This window comes from Diplotaxodon limnothrissa, linkage group LG18, assembly GCF_057381915.1.
Source record: "Diplotaxodon limnothrissa isolate DT_005_m linkage group LG18, D_limnothrissa_male_GT1.1, whole genome shotgun sequence".
In the NCBI taxonomy this organism is placed as follows: domain Eukaryota; kingdom Metazoa; phylum Chordata; class Actinopteri; order Cichliformes; family Cichlidae; genus Diplotaxodon; species Diplotaxodon limnothrissa.
This window is the reverse complement of record NC_140613.1, coordinates 18892606-18916934: the sequence shown is the minus strand read 5'-3', so window position 1 is coordinate 18916934 and position 24329 is coordinate 18892606. Positions and strand designations below refer to the sequence as shown.

The following is a 24329-nucleotide window of genomic DNA, read 5'->3' as shown; positions in this document are numbered from 1 at the left end:
TTTTTGAAAGTCATCTTCTGAAGAAATCTGAAAATATTCCAGAAAAGACCTGACACAGGACCCGACAGACACATCTGGCCCTCAGTTGATCCCTCTGCTGTTCACTGAAACCTCATTAGAAATGGTCTCGCTGGAGGGCCGTCTGAAACCATGCTCAAGAAATGGAAGCAATAAGAAAAGGCTGAGGTATGCAAAACTGCACAAGAACAGGTATTACAATAAAAACACAACAATGACAATAAATATTTTACCACATTAACAAATACTAAAACTAACAATTTTTATTTTATTTTAGTTAGCTGTCCAAGTTGACAAGTTAATTTTTTTCAAGGTCTAGTTTTTATTTTTAGCTGTGTTAACTAAAACGAAAACAATCTTCCCCCATACAATATCGGTTTTTAGTTTCGTTTGAGTTAACTATAATAACCTTTCCAACAGGTCAGTAATGAATCCAAATATCAATTTTTCGTCAAATCATTGTGAGTGTGCACAGAGGTCAGAAGAGAGGTACAACAGTGAGTGTACACTGCCATCAGTAAAACACAGTGGAGGCTGTGTCATGCTTTGGGCTGCATTTTAGCCAGTGGTGAAGGGACTGATCCATTGATCTACCATGCAATACCACCTGGAAAGCATTCCATTGGCATCGCCTTCATTTTCAAGCAGGACAGTGATTCTAGAGACAATGGGAATGGTATATACTCTATTTGCATGAATGCTTGCACATATTTCATACATATATCTATATATATATATACACACACACACACATATATATATATGAGAAATGGCTTGAGACTTTTGCTCAGTACTGTACTATATTCCCTTACTACTGCTTTGTTAAACAACTCAAAATTAATATCAGATACATTAGTAATTATTTCATGGTATTAAACAGATTAACATTAAATAAATAGAAATGATCAGATTCCCAATCAAACATGATGAGTAAAATAAAGTTAAGCTAACTTCATTATCTTCTGCAACAAGAGGCTAATCACAGTCTACTCAGCAACATCATGTCCCAGCTGTGATGGAAATGTAAGTACTCAAATGCGCTTTTTTAAAACACCGTAAAAGAATTAAAGATATCAGCTTAGTGTTGTTCCAGATAATGGCTCACTTTGAATACGGAGGCCTCGGTTGATCAAAGGAGTCAAGCTCCTGCATCACATGACCAAGGAAATTGCATCAAATTTTAATTTCCCCGGAAGTTACCCATGCGACTCGGAGGCGTACCGGCTTCGCACAGGAGAAACATCGCACTATGGCCTCTCTCTGAGCCGCATCACACGATACTTGTGTATATACCTAACCGGCAATCCATCACCATCGACGCCTTGATCATGGACCTGCGGTCCAGAGGCTTTTCTTGGGGCCATCGGAGTTGTCAATAGTATTCCCGAAGGACTATATTATTTGATTTTGAGCACTGTCACTTTTGCACGCCTGGGGGTTTAAACCGAACTGACAGTTTAGCACTCTCCCCCATCTGCCGGTTAGCTAGCTAGCTCGCTAAGTCATTAGCCAAGAAGGGCATCATTTTTCTGTTGGAGTTAAAGGACAAGGAAACAGCAGCACCACCGCTTTCATTAACAGAAGACTGAGCCGAGGCTGATTCCCCGAGTTCCTACCTTGCAACACAGTAACTGTTATAATTCCTGGTAAGAAGAAACCCGGCGGTATGCTAGTTCCCCGAGCGGGGCTGCATTTTTGTGAAAGGCACACGGGCTGAGCAGGCCCTGACCGTCCACACACACCAGCAGAGCTAGCAGGCTAATCCTCCCCTGGGTCCCGGTAAAACTACTTTATCTTAGTGTTTTCCGTCAGTTCAGTATTTTTTTTATTTAGAGCTGACGCTAACCTAAAGTTACCTAAATTAACAGCGTTGGCTGTTTTGGTTTGGTTATCTCGGTGGGCTTCGTGGGAAAGCTATGGCTAACCCTAACCTAACGCTTTTTCGGTTCTCGGTTAAAAAAATAATGAAATGAAATCAATATTTACTGCGATCTGGATCGATTTCTTTAGTTTGTCTTGAATCTAAAGTCGGTGCCCTCAGTGCCAAAATATTAGGCCACGTTAACCATGAACATCAGGTACACGGTGTCGCCGGGCCTGTAACACCCCGCTAACCGCTAGCCAATGTTAACCAACAATAGCATGACTGTAACTTAACCTAATCGCTGTCGCGTGTTGCAACATTATTGACAAAGCTAACTACTTCACTGTTCCCGGCCTTTGAGTATAAATGTGTATTCTTATAATCAGCACAGTAAAACTGTTTGACCGGGCTCTGTGTACATTAAGGTTAAATGCGGACTCAGCCACGTAGCGTAACTAAGTAAAATGTCTGTGATGGTGGGACACGTAACATTAGCCGGCTGTGGGCTAACGATCCAGCCAACCTCGCCGGGGCATTTCTGATTCGTTAGCAGGCCATAAAAAAATGTTTTACGGTAAATGTCAGCTAATACAAGACCGTTTACATTTATTCGTGAATCATAAGCCCGTTAGCCATCGCTTCTGGCGCGCCATATGGAAGCATTGAAGCCCTGTCAAAAAGAAGCATGGCACCAGCTAGCATCTGACGATAGTCACTGTGTCAGCAGGTGGATGGTGTATGACACGTCTCCTGCTATTACGGCAGTTTATATTTTTTAAAAGCAATTCTATCACTTTTTTGTTTTTTAGTTTCAACCCCCCGCAGCCGTCATTTACTCATGGGAAAACGGCAGTCAGTATTGAGTTTTGTATGGTTTATTTGCACAAACGGGAGGGAGGGGGGGCTTAGCTTCTGTTCACACAGTAAATGAACTTTGACCTGAGGTATCCATTTTCTTAGATTCACTTAAAAACAGCGTGCGTGTGAGCTTTAATAACTGACGAATTAGCATTGGTGTCTAAGGCAGGAATTTATTTGAAAGTAATTTGAACCCTTATCTACTCAACCTAAGCTTTGAATGGAAGATAAAACACATAATTGTGTTACCAGCTGATTTAATCAAGGATGGAGGAGGGAAAGACACTAATTGCATCCTCATATGAGCTCTGTAAAAATGCAAGGGAACGAGATTGGGGAGGTGGTGGTGTTATCACAGGCGAAACTGCAGGCCACACCCTGGCTGCTTGGTTAGATGTTGCTACACTAAAGGTTCAACATGTCTCCTTACAGTGATCTTTAGTATCCAACCTCAATGGCTGTAATTAGTATTTTTAACAAAGACCTGGAATACCAGTGCCTGCTTGCAAATGTTAAAAAATCACATTTCAGCTCAAAGTAATTTCATGTTCTTCTCATTTTGACATTATTTCTTGCTCGTCTTTCCCCCCAGGAAGGCTGGCACCACATCGCCACCCTAATGCAGTACCATAAAAGAACGTGAAATGAACAAACCACCACAGCCTATAGCGGGACCCACTTCTGTCCCCAATCCTGCCCCTTCCCCTGGATTGACACAGGTGAGACCCACTAACATAGTTTGTTTATTTATTTTGGTAGTTTAGAGTTTAGTAACCTTTTCCCCCCTCTCCCTCCTCTTCTGTTCTCTCCTATTAAGGCTGCCTACGGCCCTGGACAGCCAACTTCTCTTGTTTTTGCAACCCCTCCACCTCCACAAATGAACTCTGCACCACAGCCAAGACAGGTATTGTTCACAGCATGCTTTCTGTTGTTGATATGGTTGAAAACCCCTTTCTTTCTTGCTCTTTCACAACAGTTTCTGACATAGCTTCTTCTGCTGTAAGGCTTTGCCTCGACTTGTGTGTTATAACCGCTATTTGCCGTCCTTGTCCTTGAATGTGAATCTTGACTTCTTTCCTCTCTTCTGCTGTCCTAGTTTGCTACTGGGCCCCGTACTTTACATCAACAGGTACTAACACCCCTTACTTTTCCTCACATCCCCTCTGTCTCCTTAGTGTAATGCATGCTTTCAGATACAAATTGGGAAAGAAGATAAGATGAGTGTTTAGATCTGCCCTTCTAAACATCCATTTAGATTAGTTTACTTTAAAAAAAACATTCAAATCCAAATGAGCTCTTTTGCAACATTAAATTATTATTCAAGCCCTTAGATTGTGTAATCAACATTATGTAACTTTAATGCAAGTTACGTTTTGCAAGTGAGTCTATGATGTAAATTAAAAACAGCTGAAAATTCAACTCTACGCAGTTTTCTTTTCCAGTGTCCCCCAAAGTTCTTTCCTTTTTCCTCAGTCCTTGTTTTCCCCTTTCATCTTAATTTAGTACCAAGTCAGCATATCTTGCATCAGATCGTTTTTTATTTAAATACCTGGTTTGTAGACATGAATTGTATTATTGTGAAAATTTTGAGAAATGAAAGCATTTCTGATACGGTCTAAATTGTGCAGCAGGCTGTCATTTGAAAACAGCCCACGTCTCGCCACTGTTTTGCATTGATCACCACATTTGTCCTAATCCCACAGTGATAAAGGGCCTTGTTGCCACCAGATATTAAAATGAATTAAACTGCATGTGCCTGCAGCCCTTAATGTGATTCTTTAACCTACCAGAAGTAGGGCCCTGCAGGACTAGAAGGGGATCGTGTTTCTATAATGATCTGTCCAGAATCGATTGCATGTGCGTCTGTAGTTGTTTGAGCGTACCCATCATGACTGCGAGGCACACTGCTACCTCTCATACTCCTCCCTTCTTCCTGCAAATTCAAACATCCCCCTCATTGTGTCCGGTCCTCATTTTCACCTTAATCTTACTCCCTTTCTTGCTCTTTGCTCATGTGTTGCGCGGCTGAAGGGTGGATACAGAGCATTACAGGTAACAGCTTTTCTCTTCGTCCCTCCCCTGTTAACTTGTGCTAACTTCATTGTGGCAGGAAGTCATGACTTTCAGGATAATTTAAACTCCCAAGTTACCCAGAATTGAATTTAGTGTGCACATGTGCAGTTGCTGTGAGTGCGTAGATTCCAGGTGAAGGGTATCGGCGTGTGCGTAACTCGAAGCAAACGCACAGAAAAATGTAAAAGCAAGAATTAGGAATACCGTTGTTATGAAATGCACAGGCAGAACCAGAAGTTTGCTGCTGATATGATGCAGTCTTCATCTTTTTGTTTTTGTTCTTTTAAGAGCTACTATCAGAACCGACCCACCATGGCCACCAGTGCTCCAAGGGTACCGGGAAATAGTGGCCCTCGAGCTGTTGCACCAGCTCATGTCTACCCACCCGGCTCACAAATGATGATGATATCCCAACCTTTTGCTGGCTCTCCTCAAGGCTACTTCATTCCCTCTGGACAGGTTAGTGCACACACGAGCTCTACTCTGCAGCCAGCCCAAGTAATCAATACATACTTATCATAACAGTTGCAATCACTTTTTAACACTTTTATTTGGATAACATTACCTTCTGAATGAATTGAATTTAATAGTAACATGTTGAGCTTATTGCTCTTCATTATTGTTTGTATGTTTAATGTTGGAAGGTTGCAGTATTCTTCATGTCAGTTTGGTGTCTTTAGTGTCAGATTTCATTTTAAACTTGAATTCAGTTTTATTTATTTAGCACCAAATCCCAACAGCAGTCATCTCAAGGCACTTTATATTGTAGAGTTATCCGGCAACAATGGAGAGAAAAGTCCAACAATCAAATGACCCTCTTGTTGACAGCAGAAAGGAAAAACTCCCTTTTAACAGGAAAAAACCTCTGTCGCAATCAGGCTCGGGGAGGGGCGGCCATGTGCCGTGACCAGTTGGGGGTGGTGGGAGGAAAACAGGACAAAAGACACTCTGTGCAAGAGAGCCAGAGATTAAGAATAACTAATGATTAAATGCATAGTGGTGTATAAACACACAAAGCCCTCTTTCACTAGTACGTACTCGGATCGACTGTTTTTAGGGTTCTCCATTAGGTGGCGCTACCAGGTACTTTTTTAGTACCTGGTACTCGGCTGGGGTTCCAAAATGCTCTCCGTTGATCCGAAAATGTGATGTCAATAGACTGCATGCCACTGTTTGACTGGTCAATAGTGTCACTGTAAGTCATGAGAGCATCTCCTTCACAAAAATCAAAATGGCCACTTTTGTAACCCGGCAACAAGGATATACCTTCACCTCGATGTCCTCCATTGTTGTGTTGTTTGTGTCGGGTACAAATAACGCTGTAGGCCCTTCGACCACGTTGATATAACGACCCTATGCACATTAGGTGGTACTCAGGTGTAATGGAAAACGACTGAAACCAAGCCGAGTCGTGCCAAGTACTTACTAGTTGAAAAAGCGCTAATAGTGAAGAACAAACACTCAGTGCTTTAGGAGTCCTTCTGATGGCTCATCCAAAGTGTCTTCTAAAGAGTTTCATTATATCCACCTTCCAGTCCTTAGCAGCCACACCCAAAACTGAAGGTGACATCACAGCCGATTCGGCAGGTTGTTCACCTCACAATTTAAACGTATTTATTTATTTTGTCATAATCTCCCACTGCTGCTGCCATCACAGCTGAGTTGAGAACACTGTATATAATTGTGTTGGTTTTTACTGTTTTAATGATAACCTTACAAAAGCTCAGAGATTCACAAATTGTACAGACGACATGTAGTAACACGAGACTTTTGTAAAAAAAAAAAAAAAAAAAAAATCCAAAACTTGGCAGTTTCTTTGCTTTCGGTTTTGACTTCTCCTGTACCAGCGCTAGTGTGGAAATTCGTCTGAAGCTTGTGATCCTATGTGAGGACGGGAGAGACGCAGTTTGGAAACCTGTTACGATGAGCTACATTAATATTTGAAAGTCCTCTTAATAGAGGTTTTTGGAGTGAGGATCTCAAAACTTAATTGTTGTTTGTCTTGTTTCTACAGTACCGAGCTCCATACATGCCTCCTACCCAGCAGTATCCCGTGACCAGCGGCACAGCAAACTTCTATACTGGAACTAGCCCTGCTGAATACCCTCCTTATGGTAAGGGTTTTTAACCCCAAGACTCACAACAACCAAGCCGAACCACAAACGCGTTCAGTTTAAACACAGAACTTAATGGAGAAGTTCTAACCCGTATTTAAAACCACATCCACATGCAGAATTCCTCATCTGTGAAGTATTCCTGAATGTGGGGTGGTTTTGCTTGGCTGATTGGGTTGTTTTCTTGTTTCTATTTTTTCTGTGATGGGGGTTAATTGTCTTTGTTGCTGTAGTATGTCTGTCTCTGTGTGTGTGTTTCTTTTTCTTCGTTTTTTTTTAATATGCCTTTGAGTCCAAACACTGCTGTATGTGCATGTAGTTGGGCTTAATTCTGCTTTGGCCTGTGTTCATTTTCTGCACCTTACGCTGCCTTGTAGGTTCCATGAAATGGCTTTGAAACCGCAGTTTTCTCCTTTTTTGCATGTCTACATACAGCAGCAGAAGCGTTGTGTGGGAGCTAACGTTGCCAGAAACCCTATTTAAATATGAATGAACTGCACTTTTTAAGCAGGAAACGCAACTGCTACAAAAACTGATTTGCTTTAGTACATTTGTACTAATGCACAGATATTTTATATATACGACGTATAGATAAGTGGGGGTTTGTTGGCTCAGTTAAAACCCCCATTGTATTTACTTATAAAGACCCTTGTGTGATGGTAGTGCACTTCAAAATTTGTACTATTTGAAACTAAATATATGCCAAGAGCACAAGGTAAGTGTACAGTAGAGACATTGTTCATTTCATGGGACCTTCTTAACACCCTGCTTCCTCTGGATCCTCTCATTAACACATTCTGCATCTGTCTCTTCCTGCCCTCTCCTTCTTTCCTCCCTCTCCCGTCCCTCACTCCCTTCCTCTCCTTTGCTGCGTTGGTTCAGAGCCCTCTCTTGCCGCGAGGGAGAGGCGGGGTGGCGGGGGGAGAGGAGGCGGGCGAGAGAACGGCCGTCTCTCTCTCCACGGTGCGCCTCTCGCCTCCCAGCGCTACCCCGGTGAGTAGTGTGTGTGCTTTTGTGGTGGTCAGCAGGCTTCTGTGGCACTTCCTGTCTCTAACCGTGTCTTCCTGTCTCTGATTTCGTACGTGTAGGCCACGTACACACGACGATGGATGTTATTTAAATGTAGTTGTAGCAAATACAGAGAAAAACTTTAACTGAAACTTTTAGCTTGTAGCCTAGTGATGCCTCTGTGGTGATGACGACAGCTTATGGCTTTTTTTCCCTCTCCATTTGTTTCTTGTTTAAGAAGCTAAATAAATGGAATTTTGCATACAAAGCGTCAAAAACCAACTTCCGTTTGAAGTAATTTTCTGTACAGCAATACTACTTGTAAATGTTTAAATTTGGCTGGATGCTGAATCGGTGGCTCCAGCTTCTGGTGCCAGCCCATTAAATTGCTTTAAAAAGTCTGGACAGATGTGAATGTAAAGAGCAAATGGCAGTTATGCCTCCTTACACAACTGAATGTAAAGTGGGCTGTTTGAATTCATCACGTATTGTAGACAGAAGTAGTAAAGTTTTGTGTAGTAGTCAAATTCAGCCATCATTAATTCATAGACTTTGTTGTTAACTTAATATATAATGTGGATCAAAAACATAAAAAATAAGCCCACAAATTAGCCTTTAAGTACACGTTTATATCTGAAACCACACTTTGTGTACACGTACAAATGTTTGCTATTGCACCTTTACATTTTTTCCCCCCAACATTTATCAGCAATGGTAGAAAAAAAAATCTCAATCAAATGAAACAAGTACATACAGATTTTTATTTTAGTTTGAACTCTTGAAAACTCTTGTTTATTCTGAGTTGTTTTTATGATTTATTTTGTAATTTCTATTCTTTGTTTCATTTCAACTTTACAGCTGGAGCATACTATCCAACTCCGCCTCAGTATCCCCCATCTGTCCAGCCTTCAACGGTCATGCTGTCCACCCAGCAACAGCTACAAGTCCCGCCTCCTCAGCAAGCCCCTGCACAGTCACAAGGCCTAATGAAGAGAGAACGCAGACCGGTAGTATGTCCCAACAAAAGCACAGCACACCTCTTGAATGAGGTCAAAAATGTTGAATGGAGAGACACTGTATTGTGTGTTCAATGTGGAACTTTCCCTTTTAACCTGAAAACAACAATAGTATTTGTCATGATGGGGGTCAGCAGCTGTAGATCAGTAGTGGCAGGATGGTTGCACATTGTTTGTATTTTAATGTCATTTGCCTTTTCTCTAATAGATAACAATACGAGACCCCAACCAGGGTGGACGCGATATCACGCACGAGATCCTGTCGGGTGTAATGTCCTCCACCACACCGACACCACAGGTAAGACTTTACTTTGAAGTGACTGAGTTAAATAGAGTAATGATGGTGTTGTACATTTGTCTTTTATCAGAAATCTAAAGTATAGTTGGCTATCTTGTACTGACATGTGGTACTCTGTGTTTAAAGTAATACAGTAAAGCTCAGAACTTCATTATGTTTTTCTCATGTTCATTTTGTCTTCACTTCACTTCACTATTTGCTTTAGAACAAAGTAATTTTTTTTCAATGTGAAGCCAACGTTTTGCTTTATATAGACAAAACAATGGTAAGTTATAAAAAGACAACAAAAGAAGATGTTGTTAGGTGAGGATTGCTCTCACTTTTTTATTTTTATTTTTATTTCCTCTTACTTTAAAAAGGAATGAATATGAATTTATCTGTACATAAAGGCACCGTTGTGGATTTTTTTTTTTTTAAGTACATCTGCGACTGTGTTGATGTCTTTTTTTTTTTTTTCTCTCTTTTTTTTGTCTTCATGGTACTTTCTAATAGTCAGCACAGCTGAGGTCAGTTTCACTAAGCAAACTATGCTGAGTCTAAGCAAATGCAAACAAAAATGCACTGATGCGTTGAGCTATTGCCAAAGTTGAAAATTGCTAGTTGGAGGGGAAACGGGCAACACAAACGAATCACTTTTTAAAAGAGTTGAGTGACACTGCAGCCTTCAAAGAAACAGGTCTGAATCAATACCACCTCAGACAATATCCACCAAATGTGAGGAGAAAAAAAACTTGTAACAAACTGCACCAAATGTGTTGATGCTCATTGTTAAAAGCCCGTCTAGTGGGTTTTCTATTTTATTTATTAAAGGCCGCTATTGCTTTGTGATTGCAGGCACCGGATGCAAGTTCTGCACAGGTCAATGGGGAAATTGCCCAGCCTGTGATTGCACAGACGAGAAGAGGTGAGAATATTTTCTTAAGTTTGACTCTGTGAAAAAGAAATGACTAAATTTTTTTCTCGTCATTTATTGTCACGTCTCTCGCTGTCCAGATGATAACACAGAGCGTCCTACTAGTGCTGAAACCCCTCCTTCTCTTGCTGCGGCAAACGCTGAGCCTGTGTTGGAGAGCAAACAGGAAGTGGACAGCCAAATAGTGCTGCCTACTGAGTTAGCTGCACAATCTGTAGCCCCCGTAGCTACTACTGAGGTGCCATCCACACTGATAAAGGACCAGCAGTCTCCTCCTTCCCTTCCTCCAGGAGCAACGTTGACCACTACTCCTGCTGAGGCAGTAAATAAAGTTGGCACTACCGTTTCTGATACAGTAGATGCTCCTCATGCAACCTCACAGTCTTCAGAAGCACCAGAAGCCCCTGTGAAAATAGAGGAACTACCGGCTGCTCCAGCTCAAGCTGAGAAGGGTCCAGAAAAGGAAGAAGCAAAAACAGAGGAAGTGAAGAAGGTGGAAAAAGAAGAGCAGGTGGCCACCACAAAGTTGGAGCCTGCAGCTGAGGCTGCAGCAGCAGGTTCTTCCAATCTTGAAGAAGAAAGAAAGAATAAAGAAGAAATGGCTACAAAAACAGCAACTGAAGTCTCCCAGCCTCCCCCACCTGCACGGGAGCCTGCTGGTCCACAGACCCAGAACGCCGTTCTGCGCTCTACCCCCGAACCTGAATCCACACAAGTTGAGGCAGCAGAGCCTGTTCTCCCCAACGGCCTTCCTCAGGAGACCGAAGAACTGCCCAAGGATAATGCAATTTCAGACACTACGCCCCACAAACAGCCAGACGCTTCTCAATCTCAGGAATCCACACCTATGGCTAAAACGGCAACAGCAGCCCAGGAGGTGAAAGAGGAGGCTGAAGAGAGGGAGGAGGAGGAAGAGTGCAAGAAGAAAAGTGAGGATACCCCTCCTGCGTCTGTTAGCTGCCCAGAAGAATCTACTATGCAAGGTACAGTTAATCCCCCCCCTTGCTTCTCAGGCTGTCACATGCCTAATCTTGTTTTATCTGAATTTTAATGTCATCACTTTGTCTTTCCTTTTGAAGCTGCTACACATGTCCAAAGGAAGAAAAAGAACATGAAAGAGTTTAACAAGAAGGAGGCCATTGGGAATCTCCTGGATGCCTTCACAGAGGTTTGTGTTAAATCAGACGACAGTCCAAAGAGCTCTTAAACTGGGTGTCCATCTTTTACTCTCAATAAACAACAGATTCTTAGAAAACTTGATCTTTTCTTTCTTTTTGCAGGAACAGGGTGCCAAGCCTGCCTCTGAACCCATGCCCACTCAGGCCAACCCTCCAGCTCCAGCACCAGCTGAACTTCCTGTCGAAGTGGCAGATGAGACCTGGGAGCAAAAAGAGGACAAGCAGAATGCAGAACCTGACAAGTCTAAAGCCACACCTGAGCCAACTGAGCAGAAATACCAGTACAAACAAGGTACGCTTTGAAAGCTTAAAAGGCTAAAAAAAATCTTTAAATGTTTTAATCTTTTCCCTAAAGCTAAACTGATAAAACTCTGTACATACTTTGGTCTTAGGGCAAATATAATTTATTTCAGCATTAAATTTTAAGTCTGTTTTTTCCTTGTGCCTGCATTTATATGCTGGAAGGATGAGGCCTTGTTTGATTTAAGCACAGTGTGAAAATCTCTTTATGGTGATTTTAGTTTCTCTCATAGTTTTGCTCATGTGCCGTCATCGTTTTATTATTTTAGTTTCAAAGAATCTGCACTGACAGAGTGGATTATCACAGCCATCTTTCAGCTGTGCCTTTACTGTAGTGTGCCTTTAATCATGTGCCTTTGCATATTTCCTGTACGTTGTGCAGAAGAATGGAAGCCGATAAACCCGGAGGACAAGAAGCGGTACGACAGGGAGTTCCTCCTGGGCTGCCAGTTCATCAGCGCCAGTATGCACAAGCCTGAGGGCCTGCCTATCATCAGTGATGTGGTGCTGGATAAGGTAGGTGATGTTGAGCTTTGTGTAAAAGAACGCAGAAACGATACAAATTGAGTTGAAGAATATGGCAGTTGTTTTTTTTACCCCTCATCTGTAAATTTTGACCTCACATCATGAAGCGCACCACAATCTTTGAGGCGCTTCAGCCAGTCGTGCAACTCCCGATTTTTGTAACCCGATGCGTTGTCCCGGGCCGTCACAGCTTTGTTAAAGGCTGACGGGGTATTGTTGTCACTAGAGATGGCACGATACCACTTTTTTATGTCCGATACCGATACCGATATCATAAATTTGGATATCTGCCGATACCGATATGAATCCGATATAGTGTGTTTCAACAAAACAGTTTTTTTTTTAAATATCTTGCTGCATTTTGTATAAGTTCATACTCAAGTTTAAAACAACAACTACACTAAAGCTATTCTGTTATACCTGTATGCAAAAAAAATATTTCATAGTTCAGCAATACTGATCAATCTAATAAACTTAAACCTACACCATCCTCCCTATTCTGGTATTTTAAAGAGTACTTAGCATAAATATTAAGCAACCTAACTAATAGGGTTCCAACTCCCAGCAACAACAAAAATAAATAAATAAAAAATAGGGAACCACCCCTCACGCTCCACCTCATGATGCTTAATCGACGTAATCAACCTTAATTTGATGCAGTGTGAAAAAAAATGCACAGAAATCAATTATTTTTCAATATATTAAAATATTAAATAGATTCAACATCTTTCTTCAACAAAATTGCAGACTGCACAGATGGTACCTTCCCAAAGGAAAAAGTACTATAGCTTACTAGGGTATATATATTAGACTTAATAGTTACTATATACAGTAATGGACTTCTATTCATTTTGCATCAAATTAAAACTTTGGGTGTCAGATAATTATTTATTAAAAGCTAGACATTTTAAATGAGAATAAGAAAGAAAAGTATGTCTTTCTGCTCCCCTTTTCCCTGTTAATGCCCTATCGGCCCCCCTGGCTAAACTTTGCTAGATCCGCCCCTGCACAGTTACCAGCATCAGCTACGTAGAAAAAGATCCTGGTGTAGAAAGTAATATTAAATACATTCTAACAACAGCTGATCAAGCTTAAACGTGCTGCTGTTGCTTAGCCGCTGGTTTCCTCTTTCTGGTGCAAAGTGGGCCAAAAACAAACCAGAGACACGGACTCCCGACAGAAAAGCCGATCAGCTGATCGTTAAGCAGTTTCATGATTGAAGTAGCAGCAGGAGAGGCAGTCGCTCCATATATCGTTTGTTAAGCTTAACGCAGGAATGCTTTACAAACATTCAGAGATGGACTTACACACTTGCTTTACTTCTCTCGGGGATAACTTTGTCGGAGATGAAATGCCGGGTTGCTAGCGAAGCTCCACATGCTATCCAGACCACGACAGGTCCCGCATGCGGCAGCCGCTCTATCACGTGATGCATACTGCTAACGTTCTGAGGCGAGTTACGGCGCGTTGCAAGTTTTGTGAGGTGCTTTCGTGATATTTAATGGATCGGATTACATTTTTTATTTTTCTCCGATATCCGATCCAGTAACTTAGGTCAGTATCGGACCGATACGTAATATCGGATCGGTCCATCTCTAGTTGTCACCACACAGAGCGAGCGAGTGGGCGGGTGTAAATGCGATAATGAGGCGATGTAGGATTTTGAAATTCACATCAGTAGGTGCATCTGCTAAAAATCTCCAAGTTTGAATTTCAGTGACCTTGTCCTAAAGTTCAAGGTCAGAGGTGAAGTTTCCTGAAAATCTTGTGAATGCAAAAACTCGAGAACAAAGTCAGGATTTTCAAACTGATACCATATGTTGATCTACTAGGAGGCTGAGGGGTAGTGCTGCCGACTGCCAGTATTTTAAACTTTGTGTGAAAACACGGGTGATTTTTCCTTTATTTATTTTTGCCTCTTTAATTGCAGGTGAACAAGACTCCACTACGACCTGCTGACCCATCTCGCCTGATGAACACTGGTCCTGATTTTACTCCCTCATATTTAGGGAACCTTGGGAGCAGATCAGTGGGAGGACCTCGTGGCCCGGTTAGCTAATTTTACAGTTTTTAAAAGACACTTTAAGCATTAACTTGCATTATAGTTAATAGGTTTACCAATTGTGTCGTCAGCACACCGTTTTTATACTTTTGCACTTGAGACGTGATGCCCTGAAGTAAAACGATCTCCCTCTGTGCCTGTCTTCCTACAACGTGCTGGAGTACTTGTCTGATGTTTTTTGAGATAAAGAGATGTATTATGAGCTGACATGACACAAAAGTGCAATGAATGCCAGCAGTTGTGATGTTACGTTTGGCAGACAAGCTGTTTGCAAAGGCAGCGATCTCTAACGTAAACTTTTTGTTTAGTGAAGTTTTTTCCTACTAGCTTTTTAAAATATTTACGCGTTTCTCTCCATTTAGCCATCCGGGCCCCGTCGCTCTCAAACCAAAAAAATTATCACCAGCATGTCGCTAAATGACGACGTGCAGCTCAGCAAGGCTGAGAAGGCCTGGAAGCCCTCTGTGAAAAAGGTCACTCGTGGCCGTGTTGATGAGCCTGAAGAGGAAGACCCAGAACAGGCCAAGACTCGAGAGCTGTTCAAGCGTCTGCGGAGCATCCTCAACAAGCTTACGCCACAGAAGTTTCAGGAGCTGATGAAACAAGTGACAGAGCTGACGATAGACACTGAGGAGAGGCTGAAGGGAGCCATCGACCTCATCTTTGAGAAGGCCATCTCAGAGCCCAACTTCTCTGTGGCCTACGCCAACATGTGCCGCTGCCTTATGGGGGTGAGTCTAGTGAAGGTTGGATGTTGTGCTTTGATCACATGCTCTAGTGATGACTTCTTTTTAGTGCCACGTGTCTGGGCCACTGAACTTTTTGTGATGGTATTGAGGAACTGAAGGAGCATACTCTCAGCTACATATTTGTTAAATGCAGTTGAATAGGAAAACGTGCGTTAAAACCCCCTGGTGACATTGAATGTTGTCTTCCACCAGCTGAAAGTCCCCACTTCAGACAAGCCAGGAGTTTTTGTGAACTTCCGCAAACTGCTGCTCAACCGCTGCCAGAAAGAGTTTGAGAAGGACCAGGATGATGATGAGATCTTTGAGAAAAAGCAAAAGGAATTGGAGGCTGCCAAAGACGTAAGAACTGTCAAAACCACCGTTCAGATTTAGAGTAAACTTGTCATATGACTCATACACTAAGAACAAACTTGTATCCACCTGCAGGGTGAGGAGCGTGAGCGCTTCAGGGTGGAGCTGGAGGAGGCCAGAGATAAAGCTCGACGCCGCTCACTGGGCAACATAAAGTTCATTGGTGAACTGTTTAAGCTTAAGATGCTGACAGAGCCAATCATGCACGACTGTGTCGTGAAACTACTTAAGAATCATGATGAGGAGTCTCTCGAGTGTCTCTGCAGACTGCTGTCGACTATTGGTAAAGACCTGGACTTTGAGAAGGCAAAGGTAAGTAAAGCTATATGTACACGTTAAGATGTCTCCTGTGATGACCTTGTTTTTGTGCCACGTGTCTGGGCCACTGATCATTAGTGATGGGTTGAGGAACTGAGGAGGCAGTTCTCGATGTATCATTAGGTACACACAGTTTGTCATTTGGTACCTGTACCTCATAAAATTCACTCTTTTCTGTGTCCCCGACAGCCTCGCATGGATCAGTATTTTAATCAGATGGACAAGATCATTAAAGAGAGAAAGACTTCATCAAGAATCCGCTTCATGCTGCAAGATGTTTTGGACCTCAGAAGGGTAACTGTTAAATCATATTCAACATTTTAGAGCAATAAAGAACTGATAGCCAGCATTTATCATGACTTGACTTAGTAGTGTATGTATCTCAGTGTTTATATACAGTACAATCTGAAGGGTTTTGTTTTGTTTTTTTACAAGGCTATCTACATAGCAGAGACCACACTCTCAAACTTGTGGTGCGCACCCAGTTGTTTTGTTCTATAAGCAGTGCTAAAATAAGACAGTGAGTACTCGGTTCAGAAAATGGCGTCAAGGGTTACTGCTGGTAGGTTTCAAAGGGGTAAAGGGTTAGTTTGAAAAAACTTTTTTTTTTTTTTTCTGTCCATGAGAACGGCATCATCAGGCATAGATTTGCCAGCAAGCAGACCCCTGACTTTTATTTTGAAAGTTTACGGTGTTCACGTTGCAAATCACCTAGGTCCAGTTCTTTCCTTCTCATATTTCCTTACCTGCTGGATATCAAGCCATGTCACTGGTGTGGTGGTTCTTGATAACATTCAGCTGCTTGCCCTTTCAGTATCTCATCTCCAACATCTTGGCCTGCAGTTGGCAACGACAATTTTTGTTCCGCTCTAGAGATTTGCTGTGAACAGGAGGAACACTGGAAAGCGGTTTATGTTGATCATACTGAAGCTGCAGAATAGAACAAGGATTTCATTTTTTCCCCTTTTTCTTTTATGTCACAAAGGGCTTAAAAATGAAAATCTTTGACGCACGTAAAACTGTGTTATTCAGGGTGGATATGCTTTCTGTCTCAGGTTCTCCTATCAGAACATTTGTACTATTACAAATGTAATCCAAAACACAGACAGGAAACACCCCAGAGTGGCTCACGGGTGTTAATTGTCTTCTGTCTCTGATCCACAGAATAACTGGGTGCCTCGTAGAGGAGACCAGGGTCCTAAGACAATTGATCAGATTCACAAGGAAGCAGAGATGGAGGAGCACAGGGAACAGATGAAAGTCCAGCAGCAGCTCATGACCAAGAAGGAAAGCAGAGACAGGTTCACGGGAAACATGGGCAGCCGAGGCCCTCACACACCAGGAGGTGGCCGGACCAGCCAGCCTCAGGATGAGGGGTGGAACACAGTCCCCATCTCCAAGAACAGACCCATTGACACCACCCGCCTAAGCAAGATCACAAAGGTAACGTCCGAAAATTCATGTGAAGGCTTGAGCTCTTTCTCAGGCCTCTTGAGAATGAATATAACTTTTTTGTTTCCCTGTAGCCTGGTGCTATGGATTTCAACAACCAGCTGTTGGCTCCGGGTGGCAAAGGCATGTGGGGCAGCTGGGGAAAAGGCAGCAGCGGAGGAACTGGAGCTAAACCAGCGAGTGGAGACCAGGGTAAGACCTTCAGCTTTCTTCTAAAGCACAGCATTGCTTAGTGGCTGTTTGTGGTTTGGCTCTTAATCTATTCATTTCCATCTTTCTAGACTCTGGGCGTCCGGGTACCAGCACTCTCAACCGCTTCTCTGCCCTACAGTCTGGGTCATTGATGTCTGCAACAGACTCTGATCGCAGAGTTCCTCAAAGGTACTCAGAAGCACCAAATATTTTCTCATTAATTGGTCTGCTTCTGCTTTAGTTGAGTACTTGATTCACAAATTTTAGTTTATCACTTGTCATAGGCACTCTTATTTTTTTACTTTATGTTTATGTCACGTTTTTCAAAACACATTTTACTGGCATCTAGTTGTGAGGTTGCAGATGGCGACCACTTGAATACTAATCTTCCTCCATCTGGCCTCCCCTTTGTATACAAGAGCCTACTGCGGTCTCAAAAAATACAAAAATTTTAGTGGTACATGATTACAAATTGATTGAGTGTGTTAAAATGACCTCTTTGTGTCTCCTTTTACCATTAGGTCGAGTTCGAGCCGCGAACGTGGGAGCAACAGGGACAGGAGCGACCGCAACAGGGATCGATTTGACAGATTTGATCGCAGCGAAGGACGGGAAGCGAACCAAGTCACCAAGAGAAGCTTCAGCAGAGAGTCGCAAGAGCGCGGCGGGAGGGGAGGAGATGGCAGGTCTTCAACTGAATCTGTGCGCCGCGTCGCCAGCATGACAGACAGTCGGGACAGAGGAAGCAGGGATCGGGGAAGCAGAGACCGAGGAAGCAGAGATAGAGGAAGTCGGGACAAGGGTAGTGACTTCGTCCCAGGTATGAAATAAAGAATTAAAAAGAGTTGAATAGAGAAAGATGTGGTTTAAAGAAAAGGACATAAAGAACAATGAGCTTCAAGTTGTATTTTTACCTTTTTCTTCAGTTAAGCGTGAGAGCGCTCCCACTCCTCCTCCATCTCTCCCTAAACCTGCCTTGACTGAAGAGGAAGTGGAGAAGAAGTCGCATGCGATCATTGAAGAATACCTCCACATCAATGATGTCAAGGTGCAGACTTGCCTCTAACAATCAGAGTTGTACTTCCATGTTTAAAAGTGAACCGTGTTAACAGCATTGCTTTGTGTCACTCTGGTGCTGTAGGAGGCATTGCAGTGTGTGGTGGAGCTCAACAGCACATCACTGCTGTACGTGTTCGTGCGGAACGGCTTGGAGTCGACGCTTGAACGAAGCACCATCGCTCGGGAACACATGGGCCTGTTGCTGCACCAGCTTATAAAGGCAGGGACTTTGCCCACGCAGCAGTACTACAAAGGGTAAGCGTGTAACAGGAAGAACGCCGCCTGGTTTCAACTAAAATCTACCCTCGATGGATGTTCTCGAGCAGATGGAACTAAAGCCGATTCTTTTGCAGGCTACTAGAGATTCTGGAGGTAGCAGAAGACATGGCCATAGATATACCTCACATCTGGCTCTACCTGGCTGAGCTTATTACTCCTATGCTCCACGAGGGAGGCATCCCTATGGGACAGCTGTTCAGGTGAGAGCTTAATGTCAGCGGTCACATTTCAAATAAGTGAAAGCAAACTCGAATACTTTGACTTTAGAATATAGTCTGATGGAAATGGACGTTTTTAAACTGTAAATAGTGTTGGAATCATTTTCCAGAGATTCTTTTGTTGACGGTGTTTCTCGGAAATAACGATTTTAAGCTAAATTTAAAACTAGGTCACTTATTTCCAGCTTTAAAATGAGATAAACTGAATTATAATCCAGCTCTAAGAAAAATGGGAGCTTAATTCAGTGCATCTGTGTCTTCAGGGAGATCTCAAAGCCTCTTGTGCCTCTGGGGAAGGCCAGCGTGCTGCTGGTACAGATCCTCAAGTTGCTTTGTAAAGAAAAGGTAACCGAACACACTCGTTTTATTACCTTGTGTTGCACATGTTTTTTGGTTTTGGTTAAAAAAAAGAGAGAAAGAAAAAGAAATAAAAGCCACAGATATTTGATTATCTGGCCCTTTTCTCCCCTTAAGACCCCCAATAAGGTCGGGGCTTTGTGGACAGAGGCTGGGCTAAATTGGAACGACTTCTTGCCCAAAGATGAAGACGTCAACAAGTTTGTCACCGATCAGGTACGTGCAACACGTTCAGGTTTTAGACGATAAAACACTTGTCTGCACTTTTGGAGTTTTGTTTAGTGGTCTAAAAATGTTAGGATACGTTTAAAGCAGCTATAATTGGTCTATTTTGTAACAACAAAGCTTAAAATGGTAACGAGAAAGCAGCACATCCTGCACAGCACCAAAGACAAACACAGCTGGAGTCTACCTGGTGGGCAGAGATGAAAGCAAGAGAGATTTTTGCTTGTGGGGATTTACGATTAGAAACAAGTTACTCCGTGTCTTCAGGCTTTTTTCTTTTTTTTTTTTTTCTTTTTTTTTTACACATTTAATTGTGTATTTCAGAAAGTGGAGTTCACCGTGGGAGAGGAGATGGAGCCCAAAGAGGCCAGTAAGAAGAAGGTCCTCAGCGGAGAGGAGATCAGCAAACAGCTGGACAGACTCCTCCAGGACAAGGCCAACAATCAACGCATCAGAGACTGGATCGAGGTGTGTGTGAGGCAGTACAGAGTGTTTTCAGACCTGAACATTTTGTGCGTGCTCTTATTTCCCAGTGTTGTTCATGTTCCCCCTCTCCAACTGCATTTTGTTTCCTATTTTCAGGCTAACTTGGACGAGCAGCAGACTGCTTCGAACCAGTTTGTACGAGCATTGATGACATCAGTGTGCCAGTCTGCTATCATATGTAAGTATGACTAATACACCACGAGCTGCCTCTATTTCTGTGTGTGTGTCTATGATTTAGTCTTTTTTCTTTTCACAACGACCCAAGCTCAAATTCTGAAGTATGGAAAATATAGTTGTTGTTTTTTTTTTTTTTTTTAAATAAATTAAAACGGATTTATTTTATAGTAAATTTTAATAGCGCTTACTTTTAAAAATCACACTTTCTGGTTTAAAAACTTGTTCACTTCGTTTCAGGTGACAACCCGTACAAGGTGGATGCACAGCAGATCGGCCAGAGAGCCTCTCTGCTGCAGAGATACCTGTACGACGAGCAGAAAGAGCTGCAGGCCCTGTACGCCCTCCAGGCTCTGATGGTGCACATGGAGCAGCCTGCTCGTGAGTTTCCCCACTTACAGTGAACTGTAATACTGCCGAACATACAAATCTGATTGGTTCACTTATAAATATTTAGATACTGAAGCATCTGTTAAATCCGGGCGTCAAAGTCGCCAATGATTCAAAGTGTCATTTTAATGTGGTTTCCTCAGCTGTTGCGTCTTTTTGGCAACATAAGCAAATGATCCCAAATTTCATGAAAGTCAGTGGAGACGAAACTGAACTCAAGGCTTACTGTAATGCGGTGATACTGGTTTCAGTTGTGCAGCTGGGCTGATTATAAGGTTGGGGGAACTTAAAGAAGTCACATGGATGAGTGATGTGATGCACCTCCCACTGATAATGTCGCTCAGCTTTCTGAGATTTCTTTTTTGTTTAACCTGGATTCTTGATCGTGCATCGAGACACAGCAGGAAGATACCATAAATCGGTTCAGATAATGGCACAAGATGGCAAATTTATTGGCCTTTGTAAATTATTAGTGATAAATGTTCTCTGGATGAGTCTCGCTCCCTCCAAGTCTGTCTTTGAATTATTTCAGAGAAGTTTTTTTTTTTTTTTAAATGTTACTAAAGTCCAGTAAGCTTGTTTAAAGAGCACAAATCAAGCAGAAATCTTTCCTGTGAGCTTGTTTCAAATTCAGCTGACAGTAGCTGTCGCTCAGAGTAATCGAGCAGGGACATGTAACGAAATCAGCTGTTTGCTGGAAATTCAATGCTTCGGTTCTTTATGTTGCTGTCTATTTTAAAAAGCCTTCACGTCACTGTAAGCAGTCTTGTTGGCATATACAAAGTTCATGTTTCCCCAAAGAAAGGAAAAAACTTAAAGTCAGTTTTTAAGCGAAAACTACAAAATCAACTGTTACAAAGTATCTTTATAGATTTGCGTTATTGTATCTACTTTCTAATCAATCCAGTCCTTGTTGACCACTTGAAATAATTTTTATAGATCAGCAATGTTATGTTGTCATTTTTGCTTCCCAGATCATTCTTTAAAAATATGTTTTTAATGTTTGCGAGACTTTTTACCTGGATAAATAAAGGATCTGTAAAATTCCCTTTGCCAGACACGGATTGCAGCTTCTTAGATGTTTAATGTTTACCTCTATGTGCTGTTGGGTGCAGCTTTTGGGGGTGGGGGGGGGTTAAAAACAAAAAACAGCTGCTGCTCTAAAGTAATGTGTAATTGGTTATGTGATGATCACAGGCATTAAAAAATGGACCTTGTTGGTTTGTCTGAAACGCAGCTCCTTATCAGAAAAGATCTGCCTGTATTTCCAGGTTGTTTTTGTTCAGGGTGAAAACAGATAAAATCATCATGTGTACAGCAGCTGTGTATTCAGGGTATCAAGATTTAAAGATGAGACTGAAGGTTTTTGTAGTGTTGCTGCTGGAGGGCCTGAGTCATTTTCCCTGAACACAGAAATGGAAGTGGTCTATTTTGGAGGAAAACACATTCTTGGGGTGATTTTTTTTTTTTAATTTATTTTTTAAAGTGTTATGAACTGGATTGGAGGGTTGAAACAGAAAAGCCTAATCACTAAAAGAAACGTGTTAATTAGGATTTGACCTACTGATTAGCTCTTTATAGCTTTTCAAGTGTCCCTGACTCAATGCAAACAGAAACAATTTTAAAATGGAGCTGTTAATAAAGCTTCTATAATGCTCTAATTTTGTCTCTGCAGACCTGCTGCGGATGTTCTTCGACGCCTTGTATGATGAGGACGTCATTAAAGAGGAGGCCTTCTACGAATGGGAAACCAGCAAAGACCCGGCAGAGCAGACAGGCAAAGGCGTGGCCTTGAAGTCGGTCACCGGCTTCTTCACCTGGCTCCGCGAGGCCGAAGAGGAATCTGACAAGGAGTAAAATACTGAACTAAAAGCTGCCGCCAGAGCTCTGCAGGCGACCACGGAGAGTCATGGACAGTATTGCCAGAGAGGCAGACTCGAATCAATCCTCAATGAGGATAAATCTTTATTGTGTTCCTTTTTTTTCTTCTTTTTTTGGAGGGATGGACTCTGAAAAACAATCATTTCTTTTCTACCTTCCCTCTCCTGCTTCCTCATTATTTCTCCACCTGCTTGTCACAGCAAGTGTCCTCATCAAAGCAAACTTGAAAATGCAGGTTTCAGCAGGATTACTCATTAGCGAGGTGTGAAGTATCCCACATCACTACGAAACTTTCTATGTCAAAGTAAAGCAAACCAACTGGCTGCTCTTTCACCCCTCTAGACGATTCTAATGACAAACAACCTTTCTGATCTACAAGAGGAAACAGCAGGGCGTGAAGTGTAGCGGGCGGGTGGGTTGGTGGAGGGGGGTTTATCAACATGCCATAACATTTGTTCAGTCCCGACACGGCTCTTATGTCCTTGTCCTTTTCCGGAGTGTGCAGCATGACTGAAGTGTGTTCCTATTAACGATCCAGTGGACAAAACGTTACAGTGTACATGAACTAATCTTAATTTGACGGAGTTTTTAAAGCAAAGGTTGTCTATTTTCTCTCCTTTCCTATCATGATAAACTAGCAGAGGACAGAAACACAGAGGGCTGATGTTGACCTTTGACCTTGACTACTAGGGGGTGGTCTTAATGCTTCCTCTTTAAAGCCATTCTCTCCCATCCCCCAGTAGTGAACCACACTGACTGACTCTTCATCTTTTACCTCTTCTGTACTTAAACCTGAGCTGTTGTAGAGGACACTTAACGACCCAATCACCGTTAAAACTTGAAATCTACAGAAAATTGACTTGATAAAATATATAAAGTTTAAAAAAAAAAAAAAAAAAGACACAGAAATGATCCGAAAGCCTTTTCTACTTTAAGTGGAAACTAGTTTCAGGATTTCAGGAGCGTTCTGTAAATATATAATAATAATAATAATAATGATGATGATGATAATAAACTTTTTCAGTTTTATTTTTCAGAAACAAATTGCTGATGTAATTGCAGTGTCTCCTTATCCAGCAGAAACCGCAGTTGTCCGGATGCAGAGAGGTGCTTTAGATAATCCATTGATTATTAGTTTTATTTGAATTTTGTAAATATTTTCTTTCCTTTTTTTTTTTTTTTTTCTTTTTTTTCCGCTTTCGTTATTTAAAAAAAAAATTATTGCTTCTTTTGCATCGGAAACTGGAAAGGTAATGGAACATTGCAAATAAAGGACTTATTAAGTTGCTGAGCCGAGTTTTGGTTTTTGCCTCTGATGATGATTTTACGTTGAACTAAGGCCACTCTCATCTGAAACCAGACCAGTTTATTTTCAGTTTGTATTTTTGTTTTTGTCACGTGTAAGTTAACACAGGGTCAATGTGTGTGACAGCAAAACGTGTTTGATGAGATGAAAAACGAGTCCCTCCACTGTGGTTTTACTGATCCATATTGCAATCAGTTTCTAGTTTTGAAGATTTGTCCATGCAGACCTACAAATATGGGAAAAGTGCCTTAGTACCAACTGAGAATGACTTCAACACCACAGTCTGAGTATTGTTACTGACCGTGTTCATCCTTAGATGACCACAGTGTACCCGTCGTCCGGTCAGGGCAAGTGGCTTTATTGTCATTCCAACCATGTGCAGTACACAGTGAAACAGGACAACGGTCCTCCAAGACCATGGTGCTACGTATAACAGACAATAAACACAGGACTACATAATAAAGTGCAGGTGTGCAAAAGCTGCAAAAAACCAAAAACGGTGCAACACCAGACAGAACAGAATGAAGCAGAAACAACGGTGCAACAGAAAAGTGTGATGGCTGGTTCCAGTAGAACCACGCACAAAGCTCATATCATCACAAACTGGCTTTGTGAATGTGACGATGAGCTCGCTGTACTCAGTCACCAGATCTCAATCCAAAAGA

The 24329-nt window shown here is 42.0% G+C and overlaps 1 protein-coding gene and 2 non-coding genes across 5 annotated transcripts; all 3 read left to right on the top strand.

Moving 5' to 3' along the window:
- The first annotated feature begins 1225 nt into the window (after positions 1 to 1225).
- Positions 1226 to 23272, top strand: eif4g1a (eukaryotic translation initiation factor 4 gamma, 1a). 3 transcript variants are annotated; one of them, XM_085377228.1, is made up of 32 exons: positions 1226 to 1664; positions 3333 to 3459; positions 3558 to 3644; positions 3837 to 3869; positions 5102 to 5272; positions 6828 to 6927; positions 7810 to 7920; positions 8794 to 8945; positions 9160 to 9249; positions 10084 to 10153; positions 10243 to 11145; positions 11242 to 11330; positions 11443 to 11632; positions 12023 to 12156; positions 14096 to 14215; positions 14590 to 14958; positions 15169 to 15315; positions 15403 to 15639; positions 15835 to 15939; positions 16810 to 17088; positions 17172 to 17289; positions 17379 to 17478; positions 17811 to 18109; positions 18216 to 18337; positions 18431 to 18603; positions 18702 to 18827; positions 19109 to 19190; positions 19320 to 19418; positions 19752 to 19895; positions 20010 to 20091; positions 20328 to 20468; positions 22153 to 23272. In XM_085377228.1, exons 2-32 carry the CDS (start codon positions 3385 to 3387, stop codon positions 22332 to 22334), a joined length of 5130 nt encoding a protein of 1709 aa, XP_085233354.1. In that variant the 5' UTR covers positions 1226 to 1664; positions 3333 to 3384; the 3' UTR covers positions 22335 to 23272. The 3 variants fall into 3 exon arrangements, with proteins under 3 accessions (XP_085233354.1, XP_085233353.1, XP_085233352.1); XM_085377227.1 differs by lacking the exon at positions 7810 to 7920 and having other exon boundaries at positions 8794 to 8942; XM_085377226.1 differs by lacking the exon at positions 7810 to 7920.
- LOC146613438 (small nucleolar RNA SNORD66) lies at positions 15000 to 15077 on the top strand. The gene has a single exon (XR_014907087.1). It is a non-coding gene; the product is annotated as a small nucleolar RNA SNORD66 (small nucleolar RNA).
- Positions 15672 to 15746, top strand: LOC146613437 (small nucleolar RNA SNORD66). Its single transcript, XR_014907088.1, has one exon. It is a non-coding gene; the product is annotated as a small nucleolar RNA SNORD66 (small nucleolar RNA).
- Positions 23273 to 24329: the final 1057 nt, after the last annotated feature.

Coding starts and splice junctions, on each gene's coding strand:
- eif4g1a (XM_085377228.1), top strand. CDS start 3,385: ATGAACAAACCACCACAGCCTATAGCGGGACCCACTTCTGTCCCCAAT. Junction 14,216..14,589: donor TGGGAGGACCTCGTGGCCCG/GTTAGCTAATTT, acceptor CTCTCCATTTAG/CCATCCGGGCCCCGTCGCTC. Junction 15,640..15,834: donor TGGACTTTGAGAAGGCAAAG/GTAAGTAAAGCT, acceptor TGTCCCCGACAG/CCTCGCATGGATCAGTATTT.